The 27,420-nt window shown below is 37.1% G+C and overlaps 2 protein-coding genes across 2 annotated transcripts; both read right to left on the bottom strand.

Annotated features, from left to right (window-relative positions):
• Positions 1 to 3,689: 3,689 nt before the first annotated feature.
• On the bottom strand, positions 3,690 to 4,646 carry LOC103551532 (olfactory receptor 6C1-like). Its single transcript, XM_070622167.1, has one exon. It carries the CDS (start codon positions 4,644 to 4,646, stop codon positions 3,690 to 3,692), a length of 957 nt encoding a protein of 318 aa, XP_070478268.1.
• Positions 4,647 to 23,623: 18,977 nt separating this feature from the next.
• Positions 23,624 to 24,565, bottom strand: LOC103551497 (olfactory receptor 6C2-like). Its single transcript, XM_008521028.2, has one exon. The coding sequence runs from the start codon at positions 24,560 to 24,562 to the stop codon at positions 23,624 to 23,626; it is 939 nt and encodes a 312-aa protein (XP_008519250.2). The 5' UTR covers positions 24,563 to 24,565.
• Positions 24,566 to 27,420: the final 2,855 nt, after the last annotated feature.

The following is a 27,420-nucleotide window of genomic DNA, read 5'->3' as shown; positions in this document are numbered from 1 at the left end:
TGCCTAGGAACATAACATTGTCATCTGCAAATAGTGACAGTTCTGGTTCTTCTTTTCCATTACTTTTAATTTTCATGTATTTTTATTTATTTACTACATTCTGGATAAGACTTCTACTATAATGTTGGAACAAAGCAGTGGTAGTGGGCATCCATATCACAAATCTCCTTTTATAGAATATGCTGATAACATTTCTAATTAAAGGCAATATTTGTTACGGGGTCTTTTGAACTAAGTTTTCTTTACAAATATTTTTAAACTTTAAATAGACAATAATACACTAAATCCTTAGACACTTATCATCCATATTCAGCAATTTTCAGTACTTTGCCAGACTTACTTTGCTTGTCTCTTTTTCCCTTGCTAAAATATCTTAAACCAAATCTAAGACAGTATGCTACTTCGCCATATATAACTCTGAAATTATAGAAGCTTTCAAACCAGATCTTGAAAGACAAAAAACCTTAGGCACCAAAGCAAAGAAAAATGAATAAAATAGAAGTTTTAAGTTAAAGTTTAAGTTAAAGTAGGAGAAAGAATCGATGGTGAGAGAGTAATAGGTACAAATGGGTTAAGACTAAACTTCAGGACTGTTGATATGGATGATGTGAGTCCAATGAAATGAAGCCAATGTCACAATCAAGAGATAGAGCAGAATCAGTCACATAGGAAAGGAGAAGATTTAAAAACTGGGAATGAGACTACAAGTATTTGAAAAGCCAAATAAGTATATTACTGAATGAAGTACCAGGGACTTGGGTGACAGAAGTTAATGTAACTGTGTCAGGAAAGGGTGGCATTAGAGTTGGCTATAGTAGAAATTATTGTTAATAAGAATCACTATCAGAGTTTCCAACCTGTTTGTATGAATCGATAGGTTATATTGTATATGATATAGAGCCTGGCTATATTTTATAGAACCAGCTGGAAAATAAATAGTCCATGGTTTGTTTTTATTAATCCCCCTCTACAATTTTCAAAATGCATTGAAATTAACCTCCAAGGATTTCCCACTGGTCCTGTGGGCCTGTGGGTTAGAAAAATGAGGTAAGGGTGTGCTCTATTTCTCATGAAGTTAGAGAAAATTCCTGTCAGGGGAAACAGTCAAGTGAGCTGTCAGTTCTACAACCAACTTGCTTTTACCTTTAATACTAATATCAGAAAAATCTCCTAAAGAGTCTAAATTAATTCTAAAGCAATTATCATAGATCATATAAATATTTCAGATTTGTTTTCAAAGATTTCTATAATTCATTCCTGGTTTATTACCCATATATAAGCTGTTTCCCAGTAATACTGCATTATGCATCAATATCAACATTCAAAGGATACTCTCACCTCTCTGGCTTTTAAAAATTCCCCACATTCTGGAATTCTCAGCCATGCTGACTCTGCTAATATATAATGCATTTCTCAATGTTGTGTAAACATACTACCTTCTCTGTCAAGTTTCTATAGACATCCCCAATTGACTTTTCCTGCTCATCTGTTGTTGAGTTTATTTACTCATCCTTTCAAACATGGACAATAATCTGCCACTTAATTTTTATATTTATGAATGTCTTCCAGTTATAATAAACTTGGAATCCTAAGGGACTACAAAAATTCTGTTTTAATATTAAACCTGAACATATTCACAACGATACTAGTATATATAAAAATAATGATTAGTACTATTTATTGATAGCTCATTATGTTATGTGCATTCCAGATTCCGTTCCATCCTTACAGTAATCTATTTAAGATGTTATGCCTGGTTCGTAGATAAGGAAATATGTGCTTAGAGAATATAGAAAGCTCAAGTTTTCAACCACTTTCTTCTTTTGTATCTAAATGTTAAATCGACTAGGAAATAATGAAGTTAAGAAATGATTTCTATCTTCTGTCTAACATTTTGAGCTCATTTCAATTTTCTAACACTTTTTTCTCAGTAAATCTTGTGTTAGGTCTCCCAATTGGTTATATTGCATGAGAGTCATTAAGAATGTTTCTCTATTGGTTAAAATTATAATTTTCTTTCTGTTACTAAAAAATGTGGTTAATAAAATTTAGAATAATATTTAGTATAATAAATCTTTGTTTCAGTTTTTGGCTTCATGGGAAAACACATACACAATAAAAGTCTTGACCTAAATAGTTTAGACATTTATTAATGCACTAAGTAGAATGGGTATGAATTTTCACACACTCATAATTTTGTATATATTGGAAAACTTTAGCCTTTTGTGCAGCTTTTAATTTCTAAGAACCTTAACCTTAAATAATTTTGTTTAGGTATAAATAATTGCTATTTTCAAACTAGCCCAAAACCTGAGAAGTATACCTATGTATTATTTTTTAGCTATTGATAGACAGAAAATAGTTTACTGTCTACTCAATTACAGAAAATGAAATTAATTTGGTATCTAACATATATTTTTTTTCAGTTTTTTTTTTATTGAGTTATTGATAGGTTACAATCTTGTGAAATTTCAATTGTACATTAATGTTTGTCAGTCATGTTGTAGGTGCACCACTTCACCCTTTGTGCCCATCCCCCACCCCACCTTTCCCCTGGTATCCACTAAACTGTTCTTGGTCCATATCTAACATATATTTTACCACTACTTTTTTACATCTGTGTATATATGTATGCATGTATGTATGCCCTTGTCTATCTGTCTATCTATCTATTTATCATTCCATGTACAGAAATATAATGGAACTCAGAAATATGAAGATGCACTTAGTACCTATCCCTAAAAAGTGTACACTGATAATGGTATATACTTCTTTACTAATCAAAAAATTCTATGGACATACCCAATTAAAATGAGTAATGAAAATATTTTTGCCTTTCAAATGAATGCATTTACATTTTCTTTAAATTATGTAGCACTTTTCACATATTTCCTAGAACATCAGCAACATAGAGAGGGGAATTTCTATCAAAAATAAATGAAAATCAGAGCCAGCCATAGTGGTCTAGTGGTTAAGATTCATTGCTCTCACCACTGAGACCTGGGTTCATTTCCTGGTCGTGGAACAAGACCACTGATCATCAGTTGTCATACTGTGGTGGCACCTCACACAGAAAATTAAAACTAACAACTAGGGGACCAGCCCAGTTGCCCAGTGGTTAAGTTCAGCATGCTCCAGTTCAGTGGCCTGGGTTCGGCTCCTGGGTGCAGACCTATACCACTCTGTTAACGGCCATACTTTGTTGGTGGCCCACATACTAAAAAATAGAGCAAGATTGGCACAGATGTTACCTTAGGGCACATCTTCCTCAGCAAAAAAAGAAAAATAACAAAGTAACAACCAGGATACACAACCATGAGCTGAAGTTTAGAAAAAAGATGAAAATCATAAAATCATATTTTCTGTGTATAGCAAGTGAAATACCTTATCATTTATAAAGCTACATCAACATTTCTGGGGATCATTTTTTTTCTGAAGAAAACTCAAACATATTTTCACTTTCAAAATAATAATTGAAAAGGCTGTAATTTAAAAAATTGTTCAAAGAATGGTGTGTCACAAAGACACAAGGAAAGCATTCTAATGGAATGAGAAATATTTTAAACAAAAATGCTTGTAAACTGTTAGAAAAAGAGATAAACAAAAATGACATGGAGGCTGTGTTGATTTGAAGAGGCTACTCAAAATTCATATTTATGTTATAAATATGCCTTCATTATGCCTCTGATTCATGACATCATATGTTTACGTTTGTTTGTGAATGATAGAGTCTTCCACGCCATGTCCACGAAGGCTCGCTTGACTTGCTGATTCCTTAGGCTGTAAATAAAGGGGTTCAGCATGGGGGCTACTGAGGTGTTTAGCACAGCAACTACTTTGCTCAAAGATACTCTGTCTTTTGCTGATGGATTAATGTACACAAAAATGCAGCTGCCATAAGAGAGGGAGATGACAATCATGTGGGAAGAACACGTGGAAAATGCCTTTGTTCTCTGACTAGTAGAAGGAATTCTCAAAACTGTTCTGATGATATAAATGTAAGACAGAATTATTAACGCCAAAGTGAACAGTAGAGTAAACACAGCACAAGAAAAACCCACTATCTCTAGGAATTTTGTGTCTGAACAAGAAAGGTGTAGTAAGGGGAAATAATCGCAAGTGAAGTGGTCTACAACATTGGACTTACAGTAATCGAGCTGTATGAACAGCATGAGTAATGGGAATATGATTAAGAATGCAGCCAGCCAGGAAGCAAAGACAAGGAGTGTGCAGACTCTCCGATTCATGATGGTCATGTAGTGCAGAGGTTTGCAGATGGCAATATAACGGTCATAGGACATGGCAACCAGAAGAAAAAATTCAGTGACTCCCAAGACAATGTAGAAAAATAACTGAGTCATACAATCACTAAAAGAAATGCTTTTATCTCCTGAAATAATGGTGCCCAGGAACTTGGGTATACAGACAGTTGTGAATGAAACTTCTAATAGAGAGAAATTTCTGAGGAAGAAATACATGGGGGTCTGGAGGTGGGAATCCAGCAGGGTGAGGGTGATGATGGTCAGGTTCCCAGTGATGCTGAGCGTGTAGGAGATGAGCAGAAAGGCAAAGATCACCACCTGGAGCTTTGGGTCATCTGACAGTCCCAGGAGGATAAACCCTGTTATTTCTGTCTGGTTTCTCATTCTTCAGTTATTGTCTGTTTTCCTCCTGCCAGATCTATGGGAGAAAGCGCAAAGAACAAACTTGAAGAGTGGCTTAAACATACCTACGTGTGCAGCCAGGATTTGGCCTAAGTAGTATGCTGTTTCCAGCTTCAGGGGAAGTTTAAAACAAACATATTTATAATGATCCTTTAATTTCCTCTCTTTTTCAGGTGAAAACTCTTTGGTTTAGGCAGACTGAAAAAAACTCAATATCACGAAGCTTGCAGTAGTTGGGCAGGGATTTGTTCCAAGACTTTTCTGACTCCAAAAACCAACTGTGAATTTTCAGAGATGTGCCCACAAGTTTCCTTTCCAATGAGGACCACCTTTGTGCTATTGATCCAATCCCTATACAACCTTCCCACTCCATGCAAGTTAAAAGTTTAATTATATTAAAAATCCTCAAAAATGGAAAAGATGCATTATTTTTTTAAGTGACTGTTTTGTCTTCAGCCATCATCCACTTTTTCTAACACTTCGCTTTTCCAACTCCTGCTACTACCTCATTGCAACTCAGAAACAGTCAAGTCATTGCCTTGAGCAACATCAGATGTAGAGACAGAGGGGACAAAGAAAGGGAAAATAATTCAAGTTGGAAGGGCTTAAGATTGAGGTTGATGACAACTGAATCTCTAGCAATATTTTATAATGTTTGACACTACCAATGTGTCATTTTTATGATTCTTACTCCTATACAACTCATTTCCCTTTCCATTTCAAATAACTCATTATTATTTTTGTTACTATATTGAAGAATTTCCCTCAGCTAAAGAGTTAGATAAGTGCTCTTCTAGAAAGCTGGTTAGTAGTTTAATTTCTTTACTTTTATATGTTTTTAAAATAGTAGGTTTTATTTTTTCTCTTTTTAAAGTAAAATTTAAATGATATTATCATACGTTACTTCCATAAAGAAGAGTGAAGATATCTTGTTTTGAATTCAAGCCACTTACCAGGTCTAAAAATCACTTAGTGCCTCTGTGCTTCATCTATAGATACACAGTTTATTCCTCTGTATACAAGCCTGTCTCATAAGGATACTGGGAACATTAAATAAGTTAATACATGCGAAGCGTTTAGAAAAATGCTTAGCACTTAACAAAAGCCTTTCAAGGATTTATTCAATGGAAAAAATGTTCCCTAACCACTGAACTGAAAACCTTGCAATTAAGGTTAGTATCCTGTGTAAAAGCTGTGTCTAAGGTGAATAGTACCAAGTAAAATTAGCACCAAGAGAATCAAATAGGAACAATAAAAACAAAAGAAAATGAGGTCTAATCACCTGGTTGTACTACCTGTCAGGCATTCTAGTCAACTGAATCTTAGCCTTGTTCTTCCACTTTTTGTGCATTGTGACCTCTCCCACCATGGTGCATCTGCCTGCTCCACCCCATCACCACTCCCCTTCCCACCCCCACACACAATCCATTTCTCTCATCTTCAGCTAGGATTTGATCACCGCCTTTGAGGCATGTAAGATATTTGCAACATTGCTACCGATTTTGCTACCAATGGCCACTTCATTTTTCTGCCCCTCATTAGTAACAGTAACCTTTCTGAGAATGATTTCAAATCTTGCATTAAATAAAATATATATATGTAACTGGAACTGTGAGTAGCAGATTTCAATGACACCCAAAATCACCTCGTTCCTTATTCCCACAATACTAGGTTTAATGGTCATTGTGTGAGTTCATAAGAATCTTATAGTCATTCTTCCCAACCCACGACACATCCTTTGCTGAAATCTCCTGTGAACTCCAGTACTCTGGCATTTCTGAAAGTTAGGTCTTACCTTCAAAGCTGTTGCAACATAACCCAGTGCCTAGTATAGTCATACTAGATTCAAAATAAACACTTGTCTAATTAATTAATTAATGTTGAATTTGTCATTGCATCACATACTGCCATCAGGTTCCATTCTCCATTTTATGACAAATTCTAGGCTGTATATTATGTAGGTGGTATCTTTGTTGTACAAGACGTATTTTCCTACTTTACTTACTTTTCCAGATGTAGTTATCTTCTTGGCCTAAATTCCCTGTATTGAGTAAATTTGTAACAAAGGACATGTAAAGGAAGCCAAATTTTTTTATATAATTTAAAAGAAAACTTCACAAAATATTACTTCAATATTTTCCCTAAATTTCTTTACAATTCTTCCTGTTAACTAACTTACTCCTGCTCAGTAATATTGCTCTTTCTTCATCAGGGTTTGCTTTTCATTGAAAGCCCTCGTTTTTCATAATACCTTGAAGTCACTAAATGCCTTGTCCTCAAATACATAAGATTTGGTTTCAATCTTAAGATTGAAACTTCTGCAATAAATTACTGGCATTGGAGATCCAGATTTTTGAAAATATATTATGATTCTATAGTGAATACTGTACTTTTAATCTTACTTCAACTTTTTGCATATTTATTTTTCCTCTTAAGTTTCCTGTTATTTTTAACGCTTTTCTGAATAAGAATGCTGTGACTCTTACATTTTTGGCTACTGATTAAACCTCTTAAGGATGTATGAAGACCTGTGAAGGAAGGTATTAATAGATATTGGAAGGATTCCTGTGAGCAACACTGAAAATGAATGCTTATACAGCTAGTTTTCTAGGACCAGAGAAAATAGGCTTAAAGAAACTCTAGCAAGAGATGATCCAATATTATAGAATTGGGGGTGGTATACTACACTTTTTATGTAAAAAGGCTTATGAAACTTCAATGGATTGTATTCATTTGCCAACTTCAAACAAACCTGATGAAAATTGTCTACACTTACTCATTCATACGTCAGCCTTTTGAGAGAAATAAACTTCAGTGTTTAAGGTGATGTGGTTCCTAGAGGTTTAAGCCATCCCAGGTGCATTCCTGCAGAGTATCAAGGATGTCTCCAAGCATTTAACTCATCTTTTTGGCTTTCTATTTCTGAATGCTGACCCATATTTCCCCCAGAAGAACATGGTGTAGGTTAGTAAGGGCATAGTTCTCTCCACCCATTTCATCAAAATCAATTCTTACTTGCCTTCTAAGAATCACTGAGACAGACTCTTTGAGTTATTCAAAATGAAAATTAACAATAATATTTCATGTTTATTAAATAAGACGGTTACAAAGCATCCACAAGGAGTCATTCTGAAAATACCTTTATATCTTGCCCTTCCAAAATCCCTACCACAAAGTTAATATTAACAATAACCTTTTAGATAAAGTAGATATTGATGATTTCTTTGATGCCTAAGAAAAGAAAGGGACTCTATTTCAAAGGACACTTTAAGTTTGAAGGACCAGAGGATGTCCTTTTGAGAGACTGAGAGAAGAGCATTAGACTGGTTCTATTTTACTTTTGGTGTGTTTTCTTGTTGTTGTTGTTTTCATTTTTAATAATGTTTTATGTTGCCCTGGGTGAAAATATCTCATAGTAATGCAATAACTTTGAAAGTCTAACTATTTCAACTTTTTCTATGTTTACTAAATTCTCTCTTCTTTTGTTATACCTCATTAGAGGTCATCAGAAGAAATTCACAAATCACATCTGCAAAGCAATGTGCTTTATTGATCATATCAGTTTGTTTCGTTTTACTTTATGAGTTTAAATAGTTTTTCAGGGTTTAGGTTAGCATATTAGAGGGAAGGAAAATTGTTTAATTCAGTGTTCTGGATAACATCTACTTCAGCTTCATGATTACTCTAAATTTACTTTGGGCACTGCTGGATCATTCTGGGCTTCAGTTTGTGACTCAGGTTTCCTTTAAGAACTTCTCTTGGCCTGAATGAAATGAGGATTCATCAGGAGAACCCATCCGGTGTTTGAAAGAATTTGTTTTATTCAATACTTTTGATTATTTTTTCCACAATTGTTTTAGATGACTATTTCCCTGGAGAAATCAGAATAATTTACATTTCTTTATTTCAATAGTGATGGGCAGATTCTGTTCTCAGCATGCACACCAGTGTTTATAGAATCAAATCAAGAGAAAAGAGAGTTCATCATATCACGTTTAACAATGTCAGAAATAGTAACACTCATATCTGTAGGGCTTTATGTCAAATATCAACACACATCTCACACTTTCAGGTCACTAGCTAGGCACCTGTAATTAAAACAAGGAAGAAAAGTAAAACAATAATAATAAGGTTATGGTATCAAAACACTATTAATTTCCTATTTATGACGTTTAAGGATAAATTTTTATCACAGGAAGAATATGGGCTCTGCAGTTCAAGAAACATTGATTAAAATACAAATGGGCCACTTAATGGATTTGTGACTTTGGATGAGTTATATAATTTCTTTAAGCTTTGGTTTTCTCTGTTCAAAAAGGAGTTGAAATTTGAAGCGTGTTTTTGAGAGTTAATTGCAACAGTATAAAAGAAAGTACTCTCTAAATCAGGTGGCCCTTAATATTCTTTAAGAGTATCTGTTTTATTATTTTTCTTTTAGTTGGAATTTACTTTGGGGAGGCTATTCATAGTAATCCTGATTTAGCAAGGACATTAGTTATTCCAGTGAAACATTAAGAAATTTCATATTTTTTCTCATTTAGCCCTTGTAACACACCTATGACTTTTATTTTTATTCTCAAATGTAAGACAAGGGTCACAGAGGTTATGTACCCTAGATATTTTCATCTATCTAGCCAGTGTCAAGTTAGTCACTGACTAAATGAAATTAAAAGCTATTCTCTTAAAAAAAGTACTACATAGCCCATATTCGATTAGAAACACACAGACACAAGTATAGTAATTTCCTGTCTTTAGTGGAGAATGAATAAATTGATATACTAAAACAGAATATACTAACAATGTTTTACAAATTTTAATATTCCAGTTGCAAACTATAACTGTCATATATCCTATTAAATTTGATTAAAAGTTGAGCTGAAAAGTAATGAATCAATGATGGGGTTTGGGAGACTTCCATCGCCTTCTATATTGTCTGACTTACCTCTGATTTTTATACTGGCTCACTAACTCTCAGAATAGCTGGAATATAAAAAATATAGGCAATTGTTGTAATCCAGGGAAGCCAGCACTTCTGAAAACATTTGCTCTACTGAACAGATTTACTCTCTATTGACAATGATATTGTCTAAAATTTTCCATTTTATCCAGAAGGGATATATTTCTTTGACTACAAAGAGTGAGAAAGGAGAAAATACGTAAAAGAGAAGAAATTACCATGTGGTGTTTTAAAATTCTCTGGTATGGTTTCTGTATAGATTTTATGTAGCACACACTGGTTAATTTTCTATCTGTACCCTCTGCTGCTGGCTCGAGGGGACTAATTTAGTGAATCAAAATTTCCAGAACAGAAAGGTACACAAAACGCTAAGGAATATAACGCATAACGCACATTAGTATTTAAATTGGAAAAGGATGCTTGGGGCACAGTGTCCAATGAGACAGAGAAAAAGTAACAACAAGAATGAGATTTGTTTCCCTTGACATTATTTTTCAGACAGAGATTAGCAACCAAATATCTTAATTCCTGACGCAGATCTCTACCCAATACTCCATGCTACTTATTAAACTCATAATCTGCCACAGTGCCCTAAGTAGGTTCACTAATTCCATTATTTTTAATCTACCTTCCAATAAGAATTTTTGCTACCATAATACTGCTAGTACTGTATACTTTTTTTCCTGCTCACTCTTGCTCACCAGAATGGCAGTTGAAGACTTTCTTGTTTTCATTTATTAATGTTGTAATTTATATGCCAGTTATAATATTAGGGGTTAGCACCTTCCCTGGGTAGACTATAATAATATAATCATGCCCAAATGAGATAGTGTGAGTGAAAAAAGTCAATATAATTGTACAAGTCCTTAGTAAACCTTATGCAAAACTTTCAGATCCTTACTTTTCCAATATTTATAAAATAGAGCAAACACAAGTTTTTTGTTTATTTTGTTTTATTTTTTCAGATCAGGATATCATATTGGCTATTACAGCTCAAGATCTCAGGGAAGTTATTCAACTTTTCTGAGCTTCCATTTACACATTTGTGAAAAAGAGAGAATCAGATCTAATTTGCCATATAGCTGTGAAGATTAAATATGAAATCATATAGACATGTCTAGTTCAGCTTATGGCATGGAATAAATGCTCCCTATAGAAGATGTTATTATTTATGAAATTCCTATCAAATTTCCAGGTGCCATAAGAGTAGTGGTAACTGCCTAAATATTCCTCTTTTACATATTTTGAAAAATAATACACATAAACAAGGAGAGTGTATAAAATAATACACAATACGTGCCTTCAGTATAACTATAACATATAGGATATTATGAACTTCAAATTATTTGTAAGTAGGAAAATAAATATCTAAGTCCAACCAATGAGTGGAAAGAATTGAACAGATATTGCAGATAGTGTTCAAAATTATGGTTATCATAGATATTTATTTCACATTTCATGTATCTTTAAGAAAGAAACCATTATATCATAACAAAAGAAAAATGTAAGGGGCCGGATGGTGGCGGAGCAGTTAAGTTCACACAGTCCCTCTTGGTGGCCTGGAGTTCTCGGGCCCCATATCCCGGGTGTGGACCTCTGTGCCCCTTGGCAAGCCCTGCTGTGGCAGGCGTCCCACATATAAAGTGGAGGAAGATGGCACAGATGTTAGCTCAGTTCTCCTCAACAAAAAGAGGAGGATTGGGGGGCAGATGTTAGCTCAGGGCTAATCTTCCTCAAAAAAAAAGGAAAGAAAAATTTAAGGGTAAGTTGATTAAAACTGTGTACACTCCTTTAGGCATTATTGTGTAAAAAATTTTTATTATTCAAAATAAACTGCAAAATGACTTATGCTCCATAGCACTGCTTTTCTGTTCAGAATTATAAATCAACGATTACATGGAATCCCTAGGCAGTTTGAAAGGAAGGCACAATATAGTCACTTTTAGGTTAGAAAGAAAGCTTAAGCAAATGAGCTCAGCCTTGCAGGTATCTGTGAGATGGATATAGGAGGCTATCGTAGAAGTTAAAATTTTAGGTTTTCTTTATTGCATCTTCACAATGACGTTCATTCATGTTAATCATTTACAAACATTATTGCCTTACCAGGCTTTGGTGGAAATTGATGACCCAACCACAATTCCTGAACTTAGTAATAGCTATGATTATTTTTCTTCATAATACATATTATTTTAAATATGACCAACAGAGGTAAGTGTGTTTGCAATCACAGATATATAGGACTAGAATTGCCTGGACTGTAAACAAGAGTAAAGTTCTTAATTAATGGGAAAGAAAGCAGAAGCCAGATATGTTGATTAATTCTCACAGAGGTATATCAATAATATAGTTTAGAACATACTGATCTGTTTGCATCATCTTTATGTTCCATATTTAGATCAACAATGGACTTTTTCTTATTATATTCACTTTGTCTTTTCACTCTTAAACTTGCCTAGGGACAGGAAGGAACTCATAAGGGAGTTTTTTGATGTCAAAACATCTCATTGCCTCCTTTCTATAAATAATCAGAATAAACAAAGATTTACTTTATAGAAATCACAAGTTGATAAAATGTAATCTATATGATTTTTATCTGCCTTGTACTTTCTTTATTCTTAGAAGACAGCATTTTATCTATGAGATAGGTTCTCCATAATATTTGTTGTATTATTTTCTTTCTATAGCATGGACTGGATGTGTCAGCAGGTGACACATATGAAAGCCGGTATTGTGTCTTATTTTTCTCTCATTTCTTTCTGACAACTAACGTTCTCTTCTGTTAGGAATATACACATTTTTCATCATTAAAATATGAGGAAAATTGGCATATCTAAAGACAGAGACTGTTACTGCATTTTGAACAATAAGTGAAATATTACAATAGAAAATTAATAATAGTAAGTAGGTTAAAGTGATAATGTGAGGATTCCTGCAATTTATTCCAACAAAATAAACTATTGGATGGGAAAAAGATAAAAACATATTTAGTGACAAATATGGACCTTACTCACTTTTTGATATGTCCGATAATTCCAGTCAGAAATATAACCCCAGATTTTTCTTAATTTATTTAAAATATGAGATGCAAAGCATTCATAATGTACTTCAGGAGACTTTTTGTTATTTAGTTCTCCCTTGACTCTGTCTATTACATAAAAGCTTGTTTGACTTGCTTATTCTGTAGAGTATAAATGAAAGGGTTCACCAAAGGGATAGCTGAGCTGTTGAGCAATGACACTATCTTGTTAATGGACACTCTTGCCTTTGCTGGTTTGATATAAAGATGCAATTTCCATATGTGATGGACACTGCAGTCACATGGGAAGAACAGGTGAAGAAAGTCTTTTTCTTTGCTGAGCTGAAGGGGGTCTTAAAATAGTCTTGATGATGTATGTTTCTTAAATTTATATATTTATTTCTCTCTTGGATCACAGCAATTATGTTATTGTTATTTTTTGTATGTTATTTGAACTCTCTTCACAACCCCACCATGTACTTGTTTTCTAGAATGTTAGTTCTGGTTATAGACATAGATTGTCTTTCTTTTATTCTTCTTTGAGTCTTACTTTTTAAAAAGATAAAAATATATTTTACATGATTAATATGAATTACATTATCATTTTGAAGTTTCATATTATTTGCATCATTCTTCTGAGTTTATTTATCCTCTTATTTGAGTATTTCTTCTAAAAGTACTTTCAAGTGTGTTTGTGTGCCATGCCTTCTGAGGTGTTCTCAAATTTAAATGTCTGATTTCTCAAGGTGTCTATTTTCCTTGTATATCCTCTCTCAGCATACTCAGAGATATCCATCGTTCTCTGTTAAAGAAACTATGTTATTATTTCCTTCCTTTTTGTTTCTGCTACTCTACACTTGTAACTATTATTATCTAGGTTTATTTGGCATCTGCTCCTGTCTCTTGGTGCCTATTGTTCTATCTACCTACCTTATCTCTTTATTGTTTTCTATTGCTTTGTGGGAGAGTTTCTCAGGTCTCTGATCTCAGAGAGTTTATCACTATTTTTGTTTTGGTTCTATCTCTCCTGGTATTAGCCTCATCTGTTTTGTTCTCTAGTTCTTTTATTACGCTTTTCAGTAATATTTTTTACCGAGTCATTTTTATAATGTATTCTACTTTGTTTTGATAGTATCATTTTTCTCTTTTTGAGAAATTAGGTTGTCTGGTGTGTAATCTTCTCCTTCCACCCCCACAGTGGATCTATTCCTCAGATGGGTTCTCATTTTGACTTCTGAACTCATGACCTCTGTGTAGCTTCAGCTATGCTGTCTAGTGATGTGTATGGGTGGAAACTTAAGCCCTGGATTGTGAATTTCTGAATTAATTAAAAGAAATGGCAAAGACGATCCTCGGGCTAACTCATTATAGAACCGTTCTTACCTAATTTGGCTTCTTAAAAAAAAATCTCTTTTTTTCTTCTGAATTTTATTTTAAACTCTTTCCAAGAAGCAGCATTGGAAGAGGACTGCCTGTTTAGTTTTACAATCTGTTAAGTCCACAACCTGTCGGGGCTTAGGGAGAGAAGAGCGAGGAACAAATGTGCAAGAGTGACAGACCAGCCCTCGGTTGTTTTATTATCTCCTCTCCCTAGCTCTGTTCCGGTATCATCCTGAGAAGACCAGGCAGGTAAAGCTGTTTCTTTTGATTCTTGTCAGCAGTGGTGACAGGAAGTATAAAACCCACCAGCTTATACATTTAGACACTGAACATTCCAAGAGCTCAGCTGCAGAATCAGTAACCTCATTCCTTTGCTTACCTATGACTTGGAGTATGTTCCAAACAGGTATTAACACAAATCCAGCTTAGATGAACAGTTTCAGAGGAGCATGACTTGTGTTGCTTTTGGACAAGCTCGTTTAGAAGTTGATACATTCCTTCCCAAATTCATTTCTAAATGCTTACGTTATGAAGGCTGGGTCAAGCCTTGGCTAGTATTCTTGAACTTTGATTCATACCAAGTACTCTTCTTCCTTGTTCAGCATACTCAGAGATATGCAGGGCACGTGGAGTTGATGGTAGCCATGTCCTAACAATCTGCTGCCAAGTGTTCTGATCAGCTTGACCTGAAGAGTGGTAAGACCTTCACAGATCTGGGCACTGGTCTTCTGGGCACTGATTAGGCATATCACCAGGAAGAGAGATATTGTGGCAGCCACAGGACACATCTCTCAGAACGGATTTTGCTTAAAGTTTTGAACACTCCTGAATAGTATCTAGGGGTAGAGGTTAGTTATAACCTCAAACTTGTGTGTTTCCACTATGCTTAGATCACAGAGATCAGGAAACTGACACCAGTATATTGATTACAGTTGTCCTTTGCAGATAAATTGGTGGTCCACAAGGAAGGAAGTTTTGATAGTAATATATTTTTGCCACCTTTAGCCTTATCTGATTATGAAAATTCCTGTGGTAAAGGACATTTTGAGGGATCCTCTAATCTACACTCACAGGTAATTAGAAGAATCATATACTTTCAGGTGTCATTGATAATTTTCACATGACAGCCATACATGAATTCTGAGGGACCAGGTAAGACTAAACCTTGATCCAGTTTGCTCAGGGTCTGTCACTTCCCTGGCTGTTCTCACCTATGATTTTTAACAGTACCTTTGCATTTTCTTCAAGAAATTTGCAATGGTATGATTTCTTGGTCCATGCCCACAGAATGGTAGCATCAGTGATTTTGGATACCAGACACATAAAGCACTCATACTCTTCACAATCTGAATGACTGCAATGGTCTGTTTTGCTTTGTTGATTCTAAAAGATGAATCAAAGGTGGGATGTCACATGCAAGTCTACAAATAGAAAAAAATTAGCATATTTTCTATTTTCTTTATATTATCTGACCACACTTGCCATGCTCTTTTGTGGAAGTACCCAACTGTATAAGGCTTAACTAAATAAGAAATGAATTATTTCTCTATTAATCCAAATAACTGAAAGTAAAATTAAAGCTCAGTTCTTGAGAGAGTTCTGCTTAAGAGGAGCAGAAAAGCAAATCAAAGAATTTAAAAAGTAGCAGAGAGAGAATTAAAAGGGAGGAGTTATCAGACTGAACATCTTGTAAATTTTCTGATCTATGATAAATTATATCGCCATCCTGAGAAGCCAGGATATGACTCCTTTGCAGCTTCTGTGTTAGCAAGAACGACCCCTGACCCAGACCTTATCTGCTCCTTTTAGAGCAGGCACGTGGGGATCAATTTCCTGAAGAAGCTAAAGGTGCCCTGTGGACTCTAGTTCGGAAGATGCTAATGAACATGAATTGTTGAGAAATCTGTGAGCAAGCTGTGAGTACATGTCTGAGGGAAGAAGGTGCAGGGAGACCCTGTTAAAAGTGCAATGAGAGAATCGGCTACAGCCTAAGAGTCTGAGAGAGAGGCGGAGAGCCCTGGATGACACCTCCGAGCATGATTAGAACAGTGATCGCTTGGTCGTCACTGAAATATGCTGCTGCATTGGTGACAGAATTGGAGGGTCATCAAAGAGCCCCAGTTTCTGAAAATATTTCATAAATTACTTTTGAAAAATCAACACAATTAAGAGTCCTTTCATTTGTAGGAGGGTGGATAGCCCAACAAAGTAATTGAAAATTCATCAGAAATCAAACCATCTCCCAAATTATGATTAAAGCATTAATCCACCACCCACCTCATAATATAAACGTATATTATCTAATTTTCTGTCCATCCCTTTCTTCTTGTTCATGACCTGGTATTACAAGAATAAAGAACAAGGATCATACTGAAAAAGTGAGAAAATGTGTGGTTAAAAACTTTGTTTTGGATAAAGGCTAGTGTTCTCAATAGATAAAAGATAAAAAGTCAACAGCAATACTGACATCAAGAACATTAACAGCAAGACCCAGGAGAATAACAGGAATAACTAATCCTTACTTACTGCTTTCTATGTTTTTTTTAAGCAGGGGCTGAGTCTGTTACACACATTAACTTATTTAATCATCAAAGAAATCTTTTGAGCCTGGTCTTATTTTTACCAGCATTTACATATGAGAAAATTTCAATAGATTAAATTGCTCACATTTATAATTTTCACTTAAGTATGATCCTTAAACAATATAGTTTAGTGTTGCCTTTTTTTAATAAAAACTTTATAAAAATGGAATTACAATGTATGTATTCTTCCCTGTCTAGCTTCTTTTGTTCAACTTTATGATTAATATTTATCTGTGGTGTTGCTTGTAGCTGTGACACATTCATTTTCATTACAGCATTCAACTGTATGAATTTACCACAATTTATTCATCCACTTTTAGGATTTTTTTCTCACTTGGGGAAATTATGAAAAGTACAGCTATGCTGACACATGTCTGAAATTTTTTCTATGAAGTACATCCAGGAATGGAATTTCTGGGTTACTGGGTATGTATAACTTCAACATTACTATTAATGCCAAACTGATTTCACAGTGGTTACTATTTGTAGCATCACCACCTCTGGTGTATCCAGTTACTCTCTGCCCCATATCCTCCTTACTCAGTACTTCAGATTGTCAATTTTTACCTATCTGATTGATGGGAAGTGGAACTCATGTGATGTTAATTTGCTTTTCTGTGATTACTAGTATAGGTGAAGAGTTTTCTTTACCTATATTGGCCATTTATATTTCTCTTTCTTTTTTGATAAGGGAAGATTGGCCCTGAGCTAACATCTGTTGCCAGGCTTCCTCTTTTTCTTTTTCCTCCCCAAAGCCCCAGTACACAGCTGCATATCCTAGATGTGAGTCATTCTAGTTCTTCTCTGTGACACACCACTACAGCATGGCTTGATGAGTGGTGTGTAGGTCCATGTCCAGGATCCAAACTGGTGAACCCCAGGCCACCGAAGGAGGAGCACGTGAACTTAACCACTTGACCACAGGGCTGGCCCCTATATTTCTCTTTTTTGAAGTTCTTGTTCCAATCTCTTGCTTCCCTCTTTTTCAATGGCTTTTCATATTGTATATATGGAGTTTGTTATATATCCTGAATGTAATTACTTTTTGGGTTATATGAGTTGCAGATATCTTATACTTTTCACTCTGTTTATGGTGTTTTTTTGACAAACAGATTCTTAACTTTAAAAAGGTCAAGTTTATCAATTGTTTGTTCTATCTAACTTAAGAAATTTTTCCCTACCTTGAAGCCATGAAAATATTATATTATCTTCTTAAAAATTAATTTTTTGTCTGTCAGGCAAAATTAATTTCCAGTTTCACTTTCCCCATATAAATACCAAATATTCCCAGTGCCGTTTGTTTGCAAGACTGCCCATTTTCCATTCTAGTGATAACTTTATCATAAAGCAAGGGCCCACACATACATGAGTCAGTTTCTAGGTTCAATTGTCTTCCATTGGTCTATTTGTGCGTTCCTGAACCAATACTATACTGTCTTAATTAACATAGTTTTAGAACAATTATTGATGTCTGTGGAGTAATTCCCCTCATTTTGTTATCCTCTTTTTAGAATATGTCATTATTTTTGGTCCTTTGTAGTTCACCAGAAATTTTCCTTATCAAATTAAAAACAATTTTCTATTGGAATTTTTATTGAGATTGCATGGAATCTATGGCAAACTTGTGAAAATTGGTATCTTTAAGACATTCCGTTTTCTATCCTAGAAATGTGGTACACTCTCCATGTATTTGGATCTTTAAAATGTCTCCAAGTAAAAGTTTATATTTTTCTCCCCAAACTCTTGCATGTATTTATTCATAACTACCTGATATTTTTTTGTTTTTGTGAGGAAGATTGTCCCTGAACTAACACCTGTTGCCAATCTTCCTCTTTTTGCTTGAGGAAGATTGGCCCTGAGCGAACATCTGTGCCCATCTTCCTGCATTTTGCAAGTGGGACACCACCACAGTGTGCTGAGGTATGTGGTAAGACTGACTGGTTAATTCCATGGGTTTGGGTTCATTGCTGCACGTCCTTTGCTGTGAAATGAGCGCTTTGATCAGATGCCATGCAGTGCAGAATGTCATGGTGGTATGTAAGACATTCTGTGGGCTCATGAATGGTGGAGCCAGCAGAAGCATTTCAGACAGGGGAGACAAATTCTAGATTTGGACATCCAAAATATACATCTGTTCCACAAGCATGAATCTCTGCCTTCTGTGGGATACTGTATATACCTATATATATATATATGTATATATATATAGAGAGAGAGAGAGAGAGAGAGGGAGAAAGATAGAGAGAGAGAAACATAGACATCTTTGGAATATATAGTCTACTACATAGAGTAATTGCTAAAACTCTCAATGCTGGTGAGTTGGCGTGATATACATAGTGGAAAGTGATGAACTAGTTGGTGAGATGTATCAAGTGTTTGAGAAATATGGTGGAAATAACACCTATAAGGACAACGGGATGGAATGGTGTGGTAGTTAATTTTATACACCAACTTGGTTGTGCCATAGTGTCCACATATTTGGTAAAACAACATTTTGGATGTTTCTATGAATGTGCTTTTTTGGATGAGATTAACATCTAAATTGATAGACTTTGAGTAAAGCAAATTACCCTCCATACTGTGGTGGGCCTCACCTAATCAGTTGAAAGTCTTAGAACAAAGACTGGCCTGCCCTGAGCAGGAAGGAATTCTGCTAGCAGACAGCTTTTAGACTTGATCTGCAACTCTCCCCTGGGTCTCCAGCTTTCTGGCCTACCCTTCATGTTTTGGACATACCAAGCCTCTACAATTGTGTGAGCCTGTTCCTTAAAATAAATCTCTCTTTATCTATTTACATCCTATGGGTTCTGTTTCTCTGGAGAACCCTAATACAGATGGTGCAGGAGGCAGGCCCTAGGATGACACCCAATAATGTCCACTCCCTGGTGTCTATGCCTTTGTGTAAGTCCCCGCCTTTGAGGGCAGGTGGAACCTTTTACTTGACTCTAACCCATGGACTATGGCGGAAGTAATAGGATGTCACTCCCATGATTATGCTACATCATATGAGACTCCATCTGAGCAGGTTGGAGCAAAATACTCTCCCGCAGGCCTTTCAGAAGCAAGCTGTTGTGACGTGACTTGCTTATGGAGAGGGCCACATGCTAGGGAACGGCAGGTAGCCTCCAGGAGCTGAGGGTCTCAGTCGATGGCAACAAGGAACTGAACTCTGCCAACAACAGTGTGTGCTTGGAGGAGGACTCCAATCTCCGGAAAAAAATCCAACCTTGCTGACACTTCGATTGCAGCCTCGTGAGACTGAGCAGAGGACCCAGCTAAGCCGTGTCTGGATTCTGACCCACGGAAGCTGTGAGATAATAAATGTGTGCTGTTTTCAGCTACAAAACTTGTGGTAATTTGTTATGCAGAATAGAAAACTAATACAGTTGGCTGCTACTAAATGCCGTTGACAGTCCAGAAAAAGATAATAAAAAGCTGAGCATGATTAATAGGCCACTGAAAGGCCAGAAGGCCCACCTGGTAGCTTACATAGAGGCTCCCACCTCCCATAGTGAGAGAGCAGGGAATATTAAAGATCAAGCCTTAAGCACGTGGAGCTTATGTTTTGTCCCAGTGGGAGAATCATAGCATGGGCTTGTGGGGCTCTGAGAACAAGGCCATGACATCTTCACCAGAGAATTATTGAGCTTTTGAAAACCAGCTGCTGGTGTGCTAATGGGCCTTGGTAAATACAGAATATAGAGCATGGGGTAACAGGTGATCACGTTTCTGGCATTACCTGCGAAGAGCTGTGCTCTGACAGACCAACCACGTCATAACGTTGAGCAGGCTGGACAGCAATCCTTCATGTGATGCAAGTGGTGCACCTGGGGTTGAGCAGGAGCTTGTCTGATACAGGGCGCAGGGAGGACCGTGTGTGGCACCAGGCGATACACTTCACTGTCACTAATCAGAAGGGGTCATCTGATCACAAGGCAGGAATATGGAAGGAAAGAGTGGACAAATTTTGTCTCTCTTTTTTCTTCCTTTAACCTACTTCATTCCAGATATGATCTCACCATGTGAAGTACCTAATAAGTGTTATGAACTTTAAATACATACTATCTTACCTTCATAACAATCTTCAATTATATAGTCTTTTCCTCATCTTACTATTGACGTGTGTAAGGTCTCGTCTAATTATATTTTAGCCAGAGAATCACTAACACCACAGAGTTAAAGGAGCGTTAGCAACACGAAAGGAAAGCCATTGCCACTAAGACTGATGTGTCTGTACCAGGTGGAGGAGAGTCCTGGATTAGACATGGAAAGATGAATCTTGTGTGGTGTGGGGACTGGAGTTGGCCACCCCAAGATATGTCTCTTTGGCATGAGGATTATTTGAGGCCGATTGCTTTTGATAAACTGGGACAGGCAAGGAGGCTCTGAGGAATGGAGCTTGCCCTTTGTTAGGACACATTTACATTTGTAAGGTAAATCTCTATCTGTAAAATGTGCCTCTCCCTCCGTACCAGGAAGAAGAAAGGGGATGACCTTGTCTCTAGAAACTCTTAATCAATGCCAAAGGCAAGGACTTAAATCTGCATTTTACTGTGCTAGTCTGGTAACCTCCTGTAACTGACTTCCCTCCCCCTCCCAACGTTGGCATTTCTTTAAGGATTAAGTATCTTTCCTTAGGCTAGGAACTGATTGCTGCACTCACCTGTGACCACCCAGCTCCAGACAATGGACTTGCCTCCTGCTACGCCCTCCGAGACAGCAGACCACTACCTGCTGTGTCCATCTAGTGCTGTGCTGACAGGGCAATCTTGTGACTATTGTGGGAGGGACATTTCAATCACATGTGAAACACCCTGTTTGGGGCTATATAACCACCCTGTGTACCCACTTCTTCGGTGCCCTTTCTTCCTTCGGGAACAAAGGCCCCAGGCCATGGTCCTCATAAAGCTTTGTTTAATTTTCTCTTGCTATTCTGTCTCATGTGAATTTAATTCGTTCTCCGGCCAGACAAACCCACATTGGATAGAGGAAAAGTCTTTCTCCCCTACAGTGGCAAGATAACTTTCGAGATAGTGAATTAATAGCTTTCTAATTTTTATTTCTCAAAGCCTGAACCTATTGAGAATACAGTTCAAAGATTAAAGAGATTCTGTGGTTGCTCCACAAAGGAGGCAGCCTGTGCCTTCCTCCCTGGTGATGACAGCTCAGTGGGCTCCACTACATGGTACCAGATCGTAAGCCTAAGATTCCAAGCCATCTTTCCCAAAGCTTCCGTTTATAAGAACGGCATGGAAGCAGCAGAGCTAGTAGACATGCAAGGCCAGGCAGGTGGGGCCAATGGGTGTTTCCATGGGCTAATGCCTGGAGGAGCTTCTCTATGGGCTTGGTAAGACCGTGAGACCTTTGTATTATCAGGGTGGGGGCAGGGCAAGAATGGTGGAGGCTATCTTCAGCCCGCTGGAAGAGGTGCATGGAGAAGAGTTTGACTCTATTGGAAAGACAGTTGGTAAGTAAAAGTAGACACAGTCCTTGGCTTTATGGAGCTTAGTGCCCACTGAAAGAGAGATAAATTAACAAAATAATCAAAGGGATAAATATGTCGTGTGATCAGGGGATTATTCATTCTCAAAGTTAGGTGAAAAAGAAAAGGAAAAAGAGAAGAAAAATAATTATCTACAGCTTCACCTTTACTCTTATCTACCTCAGCAAACTGAATATGTCCTTTAATTGCTCTTTTAGCTTGATAATCTGACTCAATAATCTAACTTATTAACCAAGCTTTGCTTAGTCCACAGTTCAGAATGCCCACAAAATTTTCTCTCATTTTGTTTCTAGAGGCATATTCTGCATCCAGTGATTTGCAGTGGACAGACTGTGAATGGACTGGGGGAATGAGTCTTCATTCCCCTGATGTAATTTCCAGTATAAGAAAAGACTCACTCGTTCTTTGGTTCTAGCCCCAGGAATATTGGGACTGCTGGTCCATTACGGTCCAGTTCGTAGTATTGTAAATCAGCTTGGAACAGCTGCCCAAGTGTCACTGGAATTTCTTGCCTGTTTCTAGTGCTCCCTTACTCCTCCTCCTCACTCTCAGTCAAACACCTCCTGAAATCTGGAAGTGATGAGGCAGTTCAAAGATGTGTCTGAGTCGGTGGTAGTAAATGCCAGAACGCTTCCGGGGGTGTTTCCTACTCCTCGTTCAGCATATGTCTTCCTAGAGCGTCAGATAAACAATAGAACATTGAGGAAAGAAGAGGTAGTGGGAAAGACGGGTGAAATTGAAAAGGCAAAAACTTCAAACTTAAAAATTATTCTTTATTCATTGGTTAATTTTGTAAGTCTTTGTGATTGAAATTGGATCATTTTTTGTACCTAGAACAATTATTATAGTGAACAACTTGGATAACAGAACAGAATGCAAGTATAAATTGCCACTTATATTTCATCCGTCCTATTAGCCCCTTAATCCTGTTAAGCTGACATTCCAAAAGAGGAAACAAAGGCACCCAGATAAACACAGATACACATACAGATGATAAGAATATGAAATTCTATTTAGAAAGAGCTTGGACCTTTGGAAAAATAAGTTGTAAATCTTTTAAACAAATGGAGTTAGAGGAAAATTTTAGTCTACATTTAAATCTCCCTGAAAAGTGGGAGAAATAGAACAATGAGTTTTATCAAACAGGATGATAAGGGTCATTCCTGCAGACATAGATGATCATCAGTGATGCAAAACTTGGGACTCAGATCAGGACATATCGTCAGTGCAACAGGGGTAGCTGAGCACCAATGTGAGAGTAAGTTGACACTGTCTACGTATCTCGGCTCTGTAAGTAATAAGAGGTGTATGGTTATAAACGTTTAATGCAGATTTATTCCCATGTATGTCTGGGAATAGACTGAGCTAAAAAGGTTAATTAATACATGTATCAATATTGGACACAAGGGATAACAGAATAGGGTTGTGATATGTAAAATCATGGCTAATATACCATAAGGGAAAAATAAAGTGTAGATAGGGCATTCTTTTATCATTTGCCATTTCGTTCTCAGTGGTCCTCTAGTTCTTTGAGATAGATGCAACCCTTTTGTTCATGTCTTTGAAAGCTTGTACCACTTGCTTGTTCCTCAGAGTATAAATGAAGGGGTTCATAACTGGCGCAACTGAGGTGGTGAGCACTGACACCACCTTATTCACAGCAAGCCCTTCTTTTGCATGCGGTTTGATATAGATGAAGATGCAGCTTCCGTAAGTGATAGAAACCACAATTAGGTGGGAAGAACATGTCGGAAAAGCCTTTTTCCTTTGCTGCACAGAAGGAAATCTGAGAATGGTCCTGATGATGTACGTGTAGGACATAATTACACACACCAAGGTGAAAAAGAGCGTCAACCCAGCCAGGACCAAGACAACTCGCTCTATGAACTCCGTGTCCGAGCAGGCAATCTTCAGGATGGGAGCAGCATCACAGCCAAAGTGATCTATGACATTGGAGTCACAAAACTTAAGCTCCAAGCCCATGATGTACGGTGGGAGGATGATGATCAGAGCTAACATATAACAACCGATAAGGAACTTGATGCAGACTCTGTTGTTCATGATGGTCATGTAATGCAGGGGTTTGCAGATGGCCACGTAACGGTCGTAGGACATGGCTGTCAGGAGAAAAAACTCAGTCACACCCAGGATGATAACAAAAAATAATTGAGCCTCACAAGCATTGTAGGTAACAGTATTGTCCCCGGATGCAATTATGTAGAGGAATCTGGGAATGCAGACAGTTGTAAATGACACTTCTAAGATGGAGAAATTCCGGAGGAAAAAATACATGGGCGTTTTAAGGTGGGAATCCACCAAGGTGAGCGTGATGATGGTCAGGTTCCCGACAACACTCAACAAGTAGGTTAGAAACAAAAAGATAAACAGCAGAATCTGTAGGTTTGGATCATCTGTTAGTCCCACCAGGATGAATGTTGTTAGTGCTGTATAATTTTTCATCTCTGATTCCTGTCTATAGTCTGATCTGTGTGTAAAAATAAGAGGGAAAGCAGATCATAGAAGGAGACCGTCAGCACGAGTTAGCAGGGAGATGAGGTGAAAATTTTAGCTAAGCTAAGATTTTATTTTGTTCGTTATTTGTTAATGAAGAATGCCGTTGGGGTGGCAGTTAACTGATGGTTAATCAATAATGTTATGGACTCCCCCTGCTGAGCATCACGCTGGATACCAGCCAGAGGCTCTCATTAAAGATTTGTATACTATGTTGATGTAGTGTTAATTCAACAGTAAAAGGATTCTTTGATTAACAATCCCATGGAAATGAAGCTATTTTACACTGTCTATGTTAATAAACAGAAAAACACTATCATAAAAATATGCATGGTTTGTAATTGTCATTTCATGACGATAATACCTCAAGGTGTGCTCGTCATCTTGGTTCCATGTGAGGTAAACAGGGCTGACTATCGTTAAGGTTGTGAAGTTAACATTTTTCTCCTGCCTGCCTCTGCTTCATCGCTCGCTGTGATAATCCACATTCTCCTTTGAAGCGCCTCATGCCTTTCTGCTCTCTGCTCTTTCTGAACTGCACAAAAACACTCTTACAGTTTCCTCCTAAAGACAGAACCAGAACGATCTTTCAAAATCATACGTGAGCTCCATTTCTCTGTTTAAAGCCACTCAGTGGAGTTCCAGTTCCCTTGGAATAAAATTCCGACACCTTACTTTGGTTTAGGTGGGCCTTCATGGTCTCATTGCTGTGTTATGCCCCTAATTCATCACTTGCCTATCCAGCTGTATTGGTCATCTTCAGTTCCTTAAACATGCTGAGTTTTTCCCATGCCAAAGATTTTGCAACGTTTTCTCTCTTCCTGCAATGCTCTGCTCACATTCTTGCATGGCTGGATCTTAATTTTTCAGGTGCCAACTTAAATATAACCCCCTGAAAGATGCCTTTCTGGAGAATCCTATGTTCTCTTTTACTTCCAATGTTATAAGCACAGTACTCTGTCTATTTCTTTTATTACAATTTGTCATTATAGATTCATCCCCTTCTTGGTAGCAAGTTCCATGAGAACACAGCCCATATCTGTTCTGTAAAGCACTGTAAATCCAGCCCTAGCTCTTTGCCTGGAACATAGCAGATAATCAATAAATTTTTATTGAATGAACAAGATCAGTGATATCCCTCGTAATTACACTGGGCTGTTTTATCTGTACCTGAGAGTCAATAAGAATTAATCTTTTTAAACCTATTTGAGGTTAAGAGTGAGGTGGTGGAGGGAGGAGTGTAGGGGGAGGGGTGGCCTAGAAATATGGTTTCCATTTCCGTTCATCTCTTTACCCCCTTTTCTCTGAAGGAGCCTGGCCGAGGCTGCTTGGGACCCAGTCCTTAGGTCTCCGAGAGAGCCCATCTGGGTTAGTTATAAGAGGTAGGGGTTAGGAGTGTGGGCTCTGGAACAAGAGCGATCAGGGACTGAGACCTGGGTGAACCATTAATGGCCATGAAACCTTGGAAATTTCAGTAACAGGCTTCATTTCCTGGTCTGTGAAGTGCAAATAACAACCGTATGGTCTGCAGAATGGAAATAGTGAGCATGTTCTTCCTGGGTTATTGTAAATATTAAACAAATTAATTCTTTTAGGCTCTTAGAGTCGTGCCTGGTACAGGACACATATTAAATGTGTTTTATTTATTCTTTCTATTTCTTCTTCCAGGACTTGCTGCCCCTTTCTATGTGAACAGAGTTCACACACTCTCCCACACTTTCTTTTCCATTATCCCTGGATTTGCCCCTGCCCCCTTACCATATTCCATGAATGTATTTTATGTTTTCTGCTATCCTTGAAATTAAATACAAAATTATAAGGTCCCCTTAAATTCTAAAACAGTAATATTTGCCTTTAGGTCTGTTCATCATGACATAATTCAACTACACATGATACAGCATGTGACTTACTCTCTCCGAATCTTTTTAGATTTATAATCTGCATCTTTTGCACTTTCTAATGTGGTTCCCCACCCAAATCTCTTAATTCAAACGTTGTTCCTTGGGACTTTCACTTCCTATCCCCTCAGTAACCAGAGCTTCCATCCTCTCTTCTGAGTTTGTCTCAGAGCCGTCTTCTTTCATCCCATTGTATTAGTTGAGAACTTCCCTGTAATTCTCCCCACTAATTTATAAGAAATTGCTGTTATGGCCTGTACATGTTGGTCTGTCTCTTTCTCTTTAAACTATTATAAAGGAACAAAAAAGAAAAAAAATCTTAGCCAAATGAGTGCCAGGGTACTATAAATAAAATGATCAAGGACTTAAGAGGGCTACGTAAATTGAGAGCTCTAAAGATTATTTGAGCCAACCTCCTAACTTTGAAGGTGGAAATCAGAGGGGAGCAGTCACTGGGCTTTTTAGGAGCAAAGTCTGAGGAAGAGTGCAGGTTTCCTAGATCTGACTTCCACGCTTTTTTCCCACTGTGTCAAGTTAGGAGAGAGTTTCAGAAATCATTTTCTTGGTTTTCCTGGCTTCCAGTCACCCATTAGGAAGGTTGCTACTTCTAATGTGTTTCCTTGTCTTCCAAGGATACCTGGTCCATTCCAGCTCTTTTCCAAGTCTCTACATTACTTAAGGGAAAACGTACCATCAGCGTTGTAGAAGATCTGGAAAATAAATTCACCTAAGGTCTCAGAAGCTGAAAATCATGTATATGTTACTCATCCCAGCATGTTTATGTTTTCAAATGAAGAATACACTCTAATGAGGAATTTCCTGAGATAGGAAAACCTTAAGAATAGGTTTTCTTGGGAGACGCCAGGGCAAAGACTCCCCTTGGCTGTATTCAGCTTAATTCACAAGCTT

This window comes from Equus przewalskii, chromosome 5 (assembly GCF_037783145.1).
Source record: "Equus przewalskii isolate Varuska chromosome 5, EquPr2, whole genome shotgun sequence".
Lineage (NCBI taxonomy): Eukaryota > Metazoa > Chordata > Mammalia > Perissodactyla > Equidae > Equus > Equus przewalskii.
The sequence above is the reverse complement of the archived record's forward strand: the minus strand, read 5'-3'. Positions and strand labels throughout refer to the sequence as shown.

Coding starts and splice junctions, on each gene's coding strand:
- LOC103551497 (XM_008521028.2), bottom strand. CDS start 24,562: ATGAAAAATTATACAGCACTAACAACATTCATCCTGGTGGGACTAACA.
- LOC103551532 (XM_070622167.1), bottom strand. CDS start 4,646: ATGAGAAACCAGACAGAAATAACAGGGTTTATCCTCCTGGGACTGTCA.